Source organism: Haemaphysalis longicornis, unplaced genomic scaffold (genome assembly GCF_048455015.1).
Source record: "Haemaphysalis longicornis isolate Haplotype H1 unplaced genomic scaffold, Haemaphysalis longicornis Haplotype H1 scaffold_8, whole genome shotgun sequence".
Classification (NCBI taxonomy): Eukaryota; Metazoa; Arthropoda; class Arachnida; order Ixodida; family Ixodidae; genus Haemaphysalis; species Haemaphysalis longicornis.
Genome location: NW_027526445.1, coordinates 122571940 through 122583435, shown reverse-complemented (window position 1 = coordinate 122583435; position 11496 = coordinate 122571940). Strand labels below are relative to the sequence as shown.

Genomic DNA, 11496 nt, shown 5'->3' with positions numbered 1-11496 from the left:
CGGCAACACCGCGCTAGCTTTCGTTTTCTTGTATAACCACATTACGCAACACTTTCCCTTGCTAATCTTCCACATCCAGTGGACGCACCCCGGCCATCGTGAAGCCGCCGCACCGAGCCATGGCCCGTGGCGCTCGCGGAGCAAGGATTCCGGAAAAGCGACCGGGGCCACGAGACAACAGACGGAGGGAAAAAGAGCAGCAGCGTGATATTAGTCGCGCGGTGCGGGGAAAGCGTGTTGCAATTCCCACGGAACAACGAGGAAATCTGCCCGTTATGTGGACACGGCGAACGTACGTGCGGGAAGTAGTCTATACTTCTCGCCCGACGCATTTGGTCAAGGGCGGCGAGGCGGCGCCCTCGCGGCGTACGCACTCTGTCGCTGGTGGTGGTCGGCCATCCTTCCTTCCTTCCTTCCTTCTTTCCCAACAGAACCTACGCTCTCCAATTTTTATCGCAATCTTTCTTTTACAACCTCGACGCCCCTGCAAAGCAAGCCGCATTGCAATGTCAGATACGGTCTCGTTCGCACTACGAGGTCTTCCAGCTCACCGACGTCGCGATGGGCTGCCCGCCAGCAGCAGTGCTGCGGCGGTGGTCACCGCTGAGATCACCAGGAGCACGCGCCGAACTAGAAGCAGTGTCACACAGGTGACGGAAGACAGTCCCACTTATAGCGCCACTCATACAAGCCGCCCTCGGCGTCAACTCTTTCCAAGGCCGTCCACGCTTGACCATTGTCTTCGCTCGCCTGTGTGTGTGTGTGTGTTCCCGGTGGCGGCAACAATCCTTAACGCATGTACGTTTGCTCCAACTGACTGACCATTGTCTCGGACCGCCAGCCGCTTCACAGTTGCTTACTGTCCGGCGACGGGTGAAGACGTCGCCAGGCGGCTCAGCAGGACGACCCTTCCGCCATGGGCCAGGTATGGAGCAACCTGTGGGACGTCCAGCTGCCGTTCAACTGCTACGAGACGGCTCACACGTGGACGCCTATGTGCCATCGGGCGTGGATGGATCTCTTCAAGGACGTGATGGCGTCGACGCTCCCGCTTCACCTCTTTTTCTACTCGGTATGGCTCGTACCTTTGTGGAGGGATGGTCTTTGGCGACCAGGGCAGCAAGACTAGCTCTGCTGTCCTACTGAAGAAAAGTTACCGTCCCTGATTGGCTTTTGTAAGCGTGCCTAGATTGTGAGCGGCCGTATAGAATAATAAGTGCAGTTATTGCTTGAAGAATTTTTTGGGGGGCCCGATTCATTCTTCAAAGGTAAAGGTTACGAGAATAAACGACGACCGCTATGTACATACCTAGGGATGAATTTTGTAGTAGCTGTCCGTTGCAATAGCGTCCGTTTCGAGTCGCACATTCCCGAACTTGTGGTATGTGTTTGCGGTGTCAGTTCTACTTTGTGTGTGTCCGTCTCAAAAAATCCTGGTTCCTTCAGAACGGGCGCTCTTTCTTTTTCGAACGGAGGCTCAACTTGGAAAAAAATCTTCCTGAGTTCTATTTCGAGAAAGATAAATCTAGCAATGACTACCCTGACATTTATTAACAAGCTTTTCAAATCCAGGTTGGGTGAAATTCTCACCACTCAAAGCTGAAATACGCGCTTGTAGCATAAACGACTCCACTGATCTCAGCACATTTCTTACTGGATACGCCCTTCCGCGCGAGCAATGTGGAATTGTGATTTATCAATTATACCTGTGTTGTGCACGGCCGTGCACCATGCTGAAACTCTCACTCCCTGGGACTAATATTACCCAGTACGCCGTTTTAAACACGACGACCTTACCACTACGAATTCTTCGCTGTATACGCCAGTGCATGTTGATGTCAAGTGACAAACAGCGCCCAATTTGTGCAGTCCTGCCACTGTGCCTACTTTCGCGCCGCATATCGGCGAAACCGGCAGCCCGTTCGCATAATAAAGACGTTCTCAATCACAACGACAACAATATGGGGAGGAACGGTGTCATGGCCCCATTGGTAATTCTGCAATTTGTGGTGTTAAAAACTGTCCATGGTTATTACAATACGATGGCGGTGGGAACGCGGTCGCATACGAACAAACGAACATTTGTTGTTTGTGTAGCTTGTAGCATACATCATATAATATTCTCTAAAACAAACTGCCATTAGATAACCATCGTGGGATGTGTTTAGCATCTTTACGAGGACCATGGCCTGATGTGGGTCTTCAAAACAATGTTGTTCGTGCCTTGAGTGCGTGTTTTACCTCGACAGGAATAGCGCCAAAGTATTAGGCAGCGTATTAGCTTTTTACCGTAAATCCGTGAACGGGGGATTTTATAGACAACTATTAGAACTCACGAAAATTGTCGTGAACAGTTGATTTGTATAGCCGGGTCTATGACCCTTTGTTGGGGAAATGAAGTAGCCGGGCGCACAATCGCTTCCAACCTCTCCAATAAACAAACCAGTTAAACCACAACGGCGGTAGCATCTGTTTGAAATCGTGGGCATTTCAGTTCAATGGATTTGCCAAGGGAATGCAGGCCGAACCGCAATTTGAACGCGTTCACCCAAAAGCGGACAGGAATGTCAAGGCACCGTGAGGACGTACACAGAGGACGAGTGAGTAGCAGCTCAAGGCAGCTTGCTGATCGCACCATCCGTGACAATCTGGGACCTAATTTGAAGAAACGCGCACTTAAGGAGACAAATAAGAATCTTTGGGTCAATTCCTCTTTCGAAGGTCACGGGTGTTCACACATGCACAAGCACGCGCAAACACTCTCTCTTGTTCCCCTCCTGTTCCCGATGGCGATAGGGAGCGTGATTCCATCGATAGGCTCCGTATACGATCCACGCCCCCACTCACAGAGCTAGGCTTAGCATTCACTTAGAAAGCATTTAATGCCCCACAAAGCGAAAATGCGGCATCCGGCGTCGGGGAGACCTAAAGGCCGTCCGAAAACTCGCCGACGGTGCACACAGAGGAACACTAAGTGGATCTGGACATGTTTCTACAGGGTGTCCCAGCTATCATGCTCCAAGATTTAAAAAAGAGAAATTGCGTAACTCGAAGAAAACCTATTGCATAATGTTTGCAGTACTGTGAAGAAGCGGAGAGTATTTTTTTTTCGTTAATGAGACTTAATTAATTAATTGTAATTAATTATCTAACTCCCGAAATACTGTCCTAATCACTAAAGTGTCAATGAGGCACTTGTAGGTAACCACGAGGGGCATCTAACTGAGCTATTTTCAGCCACGAACTAATTGCGTACACATTTATTCTGACTGATAAAGGAAACCCGCGAAATATGAAAAATACCACGCGACGACGCTTACGCGCGCATTGTAAAGCAGCGTCCCCAAACAAAGCTGATTGAAAGCAACTGCTTCGCGTGTTACCCGCCCGAAGAGACAGCGCATCACCTTGATAATAGCATGCATGGAAGGAGCAGCAGCAGCAAGATTCGCGGGACGCGTGTGCAGGTAAGGAACAAACTCGGTCGCGATTTCTTCTTTTTTTCTTTTGTCTATTTCGTTCTGGCTAACTCAGCGGCAGCCTGTTTGAGGGCGTTGCTTTACGGTGCGCGCGGAGGCGCCGTCACGTGGTATTTTTCATATTTCACGGGTTTCCTTTATCAGTCAGAATAAATGTGTACGCAATTAGTTCGTGGCTGAAAATAGCTCAGTTAGATGCCCCTCGTGGTTACCTACAAGTGCCTCATTGACACTTTAGTGATTAGGACAGTATTTCTCGAGTTAGATAATTAATTACAATTAATTAAGTCTCATTAACGAAAAAATACTGTGCGCTTCTTCACAGTAGTGCAAATATTATGCACCTGGTTTCTTTGGAGTTACGCCTTTATTCTTTTTTTAAATCTTGGTGCATAATAGCTGGGACACCCTGTATATATCGGTGCTGTCGACTCCAGTCGGCATCCAAATAAACTTTCATTCTCTCTCTTCTCTCTACTGCGAGGATCTTTGAAGCGTCTACGTCACCGGCAGCGTTTAAACGTCAAAAGTGTTGAAACTTGGGCTACATGGTACATGATCGAAGTGAGGAAAACAGCGTGATGGACGGGACACAAGAAAGAAGAGATAAACGCTTGACCCTCTTATCTTGTGTCGAGACTTCTGCGCACGCCGAAGATCCCCACGCGGTCGAAATTAATTTGGAGCACGCCACCACGCAAGGCGCTCCTCATAGCTGCAGGTGTACCTTTGGAATGTAAAACCTCCAAATGATGGGGATGAATAAACCTATTGAGTCGAAGTGCTGATGTTCGGGCACCCTCCCGGTGGGAGGCTTCCTTAGTCCGGGATGCCTTGGGCTGTGATGGCCATCCGTGCCCTCTCCCCCAATTTTCGCTGCTGTGGGAGGTCGGAGCTGGTCAGCAGCTCCACCCACTGCTCATATATAGGGTTGGGTTAGGGGTGAGGATATACGGGATTGCTGGCACTCCCATACCGTGTGGTACAGGGTGCCGGGTTGGGGGCAGGATTTGCATGGGGCAGCGTATACGGTGGGATAAGAACCCTCCAAAATTAAAAAAAAAATTCCACCTATTGTTATTACCTCATCAATATCACATCCAGTGGCGCATGACTGCACTTCACACGCATATTACTGGCAAAACGAACTGTGTTTACGAATTCGCTTAACAAGTCGTTCTAATGCTCCAAAGATTACTTCGCGTGCCTCCAACAATTTTCTACAACACGTTACCACCTCCAGCCCCGCTATTAAGCCGGCAGGGCCGGCAATACTATTAATGGCGTCCTCGTGAATTCCTGGAATGTGCATACCCTCTTTGCTAGCAAGCCGCTTTCGCGGGCGATTTTACGTCACCACCCTGACCACGGAGTTAAAAATTGTGAGCGAGATCTGGCGAGGAGAAAGCGCATCTCGCCCTAATGATCCGCATGCGTTCATGAAAGTGAGCGAATACCCGAAATTAAGCACGCTCTCGGTATCCTGCTTCATAATTGGTTATAGTGACGCAAGTAATATGATTTCTTTTCTTTCTTTCTTTAGGTTTCGTAGAGCTCCTTTTATAACCGTAATCTCAGGCCCAGTTACACAATGCATTAATGGGCCTCCGCGGTGTGTGTGAGGCGGAAAGAGAGCCGTGGGGCGCCATTTTAAGACAACGCGTTAGAGCGAAAAAATTAAGAAGGATAAAGTTAGGCCCGATGATGTTACGAAATTACAGGGAAATTGTTGAAGGTCATTATCAGAAGATACACCGCGCAAGGCCCGATGGAAGTGAGGAAGTAGCAGCCTTTCCTCGTGGAGCGTGCAGCAATCATCTAGTTTTTCTGCTATTGCGTTCTCATTAAACCTACTCATTGGAACGGCACAATATTTCGTAACGAGAGACCGCAGGACGCTTCCACTGAGTAGGTTTAATGCGAACGCAATGGCAGAAAAACTAGATGATGATTCTGCCCGCTCCACGAGGCTGCTGCTTCCTCACTTTTACAGTGCCTTGTACGGGATGTCGCTGATGATGATCTTCGGTCCACAAATAACGAATATTTCTCAGTAAAGCGAAAACTGGCGCAATTAGATATCGCCTTATTACACAAAGATGATATAAGAATTTAAGCGTATTTGCTTTTCTCTTTTTTTTTCCGTAAAAGAACTACTTTCATAAAAGTGGCGGCTGCAGCACCCTACGCATGTTGCTTACACATTAGGGAGCGTCACTTAAATTTTATTTTCGCCAGCCTTTGAAGAAAAATGTGTCCAATTACGCCAGGGCCCCTAGCAAACAATGCATGACAATTTGCATGCATTATAAGTGTAGTGTCTTCGGCATTTCCTTATTTTTCGGTACATAATTATGTTGCTAGAAGATATTTAAACGCTGAGTGGAGGAATTAGGTTATGAGAGTGAGCGGGTTAAATCTGACGAATACTACTCCGCATAATGTACCTCTAAAGCGCCCCGGCGCATATAATTACAGCGTTAAGTAGCAGCTAGCCATTGGGCAGCCCTGCAGATGATGGGAAATACGGGTCTAACGTGTAAACGGCCTACGATTGTGGGCGTTTTAGCTTTCACTCCGAAATTTCTGCGCACGACAATTCCTCTGCGTTCACCCATAAAGCAAACGGCAGACAAAGCGCACTTTGGAAACATCTTCTGAAGCAAAGCTTTTAAATCCAGGGCTCCATACATTCCTGTTGCGCGGGAAGAAAAACTCCAGAGGCCCCACGTGCATTTGAAGAGAGAGACATTCTATAACGCGATGCGTTGGAAAAAACCACGTTTCTTTGGGGCGGTCAACACCACGAGGTGAACACCAAAGTCGCACGCCGTTCAAAATATGATCTGTACCTCAGTCTTATACGTCTTATCACTTGGGTATGCATTCCGTAGATCAGTTATAGACAGGCGCCATTTTCAAGATCAACGAAGTGAAAATAAAGATGTGCGCGTGTATGTATGCGTCTCTCAGGAATGACGGCTGTCAGTGCTAAAAAAAAAGTATGTTGATACATTTCTTCTCAAATACTGTGTCTCCTATATGTCACGTGGCCACAAGCTTCACTGATAACCCACCTTCGCAATTCATAATTTTAGTTCTTATACATTCTCTTTCCCTTTTTTCCACTCTTCGCGGTCGCGTGGAAGCTGGGGCGCTAGGGTTGCTCACACGTCTCTCCGTCATGATTAACCGCATTAATGATGACGCATTCGTCGGAATTCTCTGCAGTGCTCTTTGTGTCATAATAAAGGAACTTATTGGATGCCCCCGACAAGCTGTCGCAAATAAAATCTTATGCATACCTACACTGGCCCACTGGCATACGCGGGAGGGGGGTAAGGCGGAGGGCAACCCGCCCCCCACCCCCCACTCCTAATTTTTCGATCCCGAAGTGGGGGGAGGGACGAGAGAGAGAGAGAGAGAGAGAGAAAGAGAGAGAGAGAGAGAGAGAGGGAGAGAGAGAGAGAGAGATCACTTTATTCCCAGAGCAAGTTGGCTTATGAACGCTCCGTGGCCGCCGGCCGAACGGAAATAACGCTGCCTCTCAACAAATCATGACCAATAAGTGTTTTCGTTCGGATAAGCTGCGCACCAACGACATGCGGCTTCAGTGTCCTTTGCCACACCGAAGATCAGCCGCTTTGCAATTTCACTGTGGAAAGAAAGGAGGAAAAAGTCGGAAAGTTACTTCGAGAGCGACGTCATCTCGAAGTACGTATCTTTAATTTGAATAAATTATTGGCTTCGTATGTTTATTTTGTTGTAGGATATTTTTTTTTACTTTTTCGTCCTTTAATGCTTTCCTTTTACCAATTTTTTATGACCCCCCCCCCCCCCCCCTCATACTGGAGTAGTAAGAGTTCGTTGCCGATATGATCACCCGGATGGCACGGCGCCGAATACCATACGGAAAGGGGTTCGCAAGACGGGCGCCGCCAGGTATACCGTCCTTGCCTTTGCGCGGTGCGATCATATCGACACTCGTACTCATCGCCGCCGGCTCCTGAAGTTCCTCTCTATGACGTCTCCGGACGCAGTTAAAATCGATGGTTATCCTGTTGGCGTTATCCCCGGAAACCGCTCGAAGCGGTCACTTGAGCTTTACGTGCGTTTTACCGACATTATGCGAACCACGCCCGGACTTATTCCGGCAGGCAGCCGCCGCTGTTACGTAAGCGCGCCGAATTACTTCAGCGCTCCCCTTTTTGCATAGTAGTTTGTTTGTAACCTACTCTCTCTGAGAAATGGATATTAGGGGCTGATGTTTCACAAGCGGGCCGCGGCTCGGTGGCCAAGGCATTTTGCTGCTGAGCACGAGGTCGCGGGTTCGATTCCCGGCCGCGGCGGTCGCTTTGCTGATTGAGGCGAAAAGCAAAAATGCCCGTTTGTACGAGATTTCGGCGCACGTTGAAGATCCCCAGGTGGTCAAAATTAATCCGGAGCCCTCCTCTACGGCGCGCCTCATCGCCTGCGTTGCGTCGGCGCGTTAAACCCTACAATCAATCAATCAATCAATCAATCAATCAATCAATCAATCAATCAATCAATGTTTCACAAGCGTATCGAACTGCTTTAATCCTTTGTTGCATACGGTCCAGTGTTGCATGCTGCAGCTCTCGGAGCTGAGCCTCATGAATAGTGACGGACACACGTGCCGGTGTTATCGCACCAGGTCTCAAAAAGGATTACTTCCTTAGGCCAGGTTCAGACTTCAGGTTCAGACTTAAGGTTCGCAACTGACGTAATATCTTTATGTAATTACGTCATTTGACGTCTCAGCCACCTGAACTGAGTGAAACACCGTCTTTTTGCATCCATAGCTCACAATATGGCTGTTACGTCGGTAGTCTGAACATAGCGTTAGGACGGGTTCATACTGGTGCCGCAACTGTCGTAAGAACTTTAAAGAATGACGTCATTTCACGACTCAGCCAACCGAACTACGTGACCCGCCGTTGTTTTACGTCCATAGGTCACGATATGGCTTTTGCGTCGGTAGTTTGAACATAGCCTTACACTCTAATTTGGAACGCCATGAGGATTGCGCGGAACGACGACACAAAGAGGAGACAACAGGACAAGCGTTCTGTTCATGACGAAGCGTGGTATTGCGATGCCTATCGCAAGCACTTACGAAATCCTATTATAACCGTATCGAAGAAAGCCTTTGAAACCAAGTTTGCCGGTTAAAGAGAAGGGGGTGCCACGATTCCTTGATAGTCTCTGTCAGAGAAGGCGTTGAAGACAATTGTGAAAGGAAAGGACGACGGGAAGAAAATAATGAGGAATAAGAGGCGACCTGCTGTCTTGAATGAAGTATGTTCATGACGTCTCACACCGGCTAAAAAATGTCGGGAGAAAACATGAATTCCCTGTAGCTTTAACGGCCCCAGAAAACTTGGCGGGATGTGCAGGGCTGTCGAGGCAAAAACAGACAGCAGTGCGTCCAACACAAGTAAGGTCAGACACATGCGCAAATTTATAAGTTGTGTACAAGGTGTCGTTTATGAGATCCCACTGAATTGCAGTCGTTATTACAACGGCCAAGCTGGCGGCTGCATCAATAAAAGGCTAAGAGAGCACAGATATGCGTGCCAGCAGATAACGGGTGCAGGAAACTTGGCCGCGCATTGTGTGAGGTGCAGATGCGAAGCCCAGTTCGACAAAACAACCATTTTGTTAAGATCGAAACATGCACTCAGGCGGGAGATCTTCCAGGCATTTGCAATGTTTGCAAATGCCTGGAACGCAATGCGAACGTGTAATGCGATTTCTGGAGCAATCATTGTGAAACCAGCACATGCCACCGAAAGGGTTATTCAGACCTGCTTATCGTCACTTCCTCTGCCTTCTTTTGCATCTCGTTTTTTTTTTCAATATATCTTGTTTGATTTTTTGTATATAAATTTTGTCATTTCTATTTTAATAAATCGTTGTCCGAGCGCAGTCTATAGGTCAAGTGCATGTGTCATCTGTAGTCCGTCTTGTGTTATAACCAGTGCAATCCAGCCAATGCTGTCCACTACAGCGGAAAAATTTCCGCGATTTTTGAGGCAAGTCCAGAGCCCCGGAGATGCCCCTGTGCATATTGGAAACTACAGTGGACAAAAGGGGTTTTCATTTGCCGCACTAGATGACGCCGTCATACCGTTATTTTCCCGAACTGGGAATCTAACAGCTGTGCTGCACGACCGTTTCAGAGGCCTTTCGAAGGTCGTTGAACCAATTGTCTATCGAGTGTCCCATTGTAAATGCACAGGGCGCACTTGCAGGCTAGCGTTCAATTGTCAATTGAAAGTCGCCGTGTATAGCACAGGCATAAGACGCCAACTGCCTGCTCCGGCGGACAAGTTGCATTCATCTGTGCGTTTTTGTACACGGGCCGGTATCTACGAGGGACAAAACCTCTCGTAAAATATGGAGATATATTGGCCCACTATCGCCAAAGCAGAAGAATATTCCCTGCTCCACATCCCGAGTTATCGAGACAAGAAGCCACCAGCCTACGAAGAATACAAACTCCTATCCTCATCGCACGCTTCTTCACGCCATCCACCCCGCTACAGTGTTCTAGAAGAATTACACTGTAACCCCGCCATATACCCGGTCATTTGTAATTTCTGTGACCCCTTACCCGACACCCAAAACGCTCGAGCTTCGCGATCGCTGCGCCGCCTGCCGCCGCTTCTCCGTGGCGTTCGCGGGATCAGCGAGGCGTGGCTGATAGGTGGTCAGGCAGTGTTTTGGTTCTCTTTCGCTTCTCTTTGCCTTAACGCGCACTAAACAACTTGTTATGGTGACGTCTGTAAGCAAACTGCACGTTTAGGCACTTAAAATAAACAGCTGCGTCTTGGTAGAGCGCTCGAACGCCAACAAGAGCTACCCGGGGAGGCGGTTCTGCGCGCTCCTTGGCCGTTCTTGCGGGCGTCGGCGACGGCAGCAGAATATCACCACTGTCACCTTCGAACACGTCAGCACGAGTTAATTCTATTTATTGTCGCCTCGTTTATACCTGATATTGGCACCGTAAGAGGTTGGCTTGTTTTGCAGCGCGAAAAAGAATGCGGCTTAAATTTGCTCCGAGTATGTACGTCGTAAAAAAATGTTTCGGGGACGGTGATAACACAATAGCTGACAATAACTTGTGCCTTTTATGGGGATATAAGCCACGCGAAAATGTCAGGCACTTTCATTGGCTGTGCGTTGTTAAATATGTGCCCACTCACGCCTTATATAGCAAGAACCAAGTTATAAGTTAATGAAACCACGGAAAAAAAGACTGGTCTGCAAGTCAGGAATAAATAGAATAGTCGTACGAGGGTGAAAAAAAAATTAAATTAGTGCAGCTTCGGAAATGCTAAAGACGCTCATTTAAGTAATGTAGTATTCACCATACTAACTGGATGCGATATGGACTGATATTTCGCAAGACAGGCCGGGGGGAGGGGGGGGGACGCTCAACTATCGTTGTTTACAAATGCGGAACGAAATCGACAAATGAACGCTTTATTAATCAAACACACCAGCTGCGTGTTCACTTTCCGTTTGTTTTTCGCCTTCAACGAACTGCTGATCATTCGGCGGACGCATTTTTTGAAGAATGCAGGATAGGCAATTAAGCGTTGGAAGAGTTGATTGATTGATTGTATGGTTTAACGCGCCGACGCGACGGAGGCGATCGGGTAGCGTAGTGGAGGGCTCCGGATTAATTTTGACCACCTGGAGATCTTAACAACGGGCGCTTCGATATCTCGTACACACGGGCTCGTTGGAAGAGTGTGGTACCTGATAAGGGCCTCCGAATTCGGTTTTTGCTAGATTCTGCAGTCTCCCTGTGTCATATATGGCGATGTTTCGAAGAAGAGTTTAGTCGCGGACGCGGATTACTCTATAAGCCTGTCTCCGCGCTTCTCGTGGAGGATAAATGTAACAGGTGAACCTTTGCGAGCCCTCACCTCGCGACAAGACGCCCCACCATTAAATTTGTCGCCGTGTGCTGACTCCCGAGTATATT

General features: G+C 48.2%; 1 protein-coding gene across 1 annotated transcript in view; it reads left to right on the top strand.

The window, feature by feature from the left end:
• Positions 1-312: 312 nt before the first annotated feature.
• Positions 313-11496, top strand: part of LOC144150042 (transmembrane protein 135-like) — a 51545-nt gene continuing 40361 nt past the window's right edge. Inside the window, exon 1 of the mRNA XM_077681840.1 lies at positions 313-1072. Within this exon, the coding sequence (XP_077537966.1) occupies positions 917-1072 (156 nt within the window). The 5' untranslated portion in view covers positions 313-916. The remainder of the gene's footprint in view (positions 1073-11496) is intronic.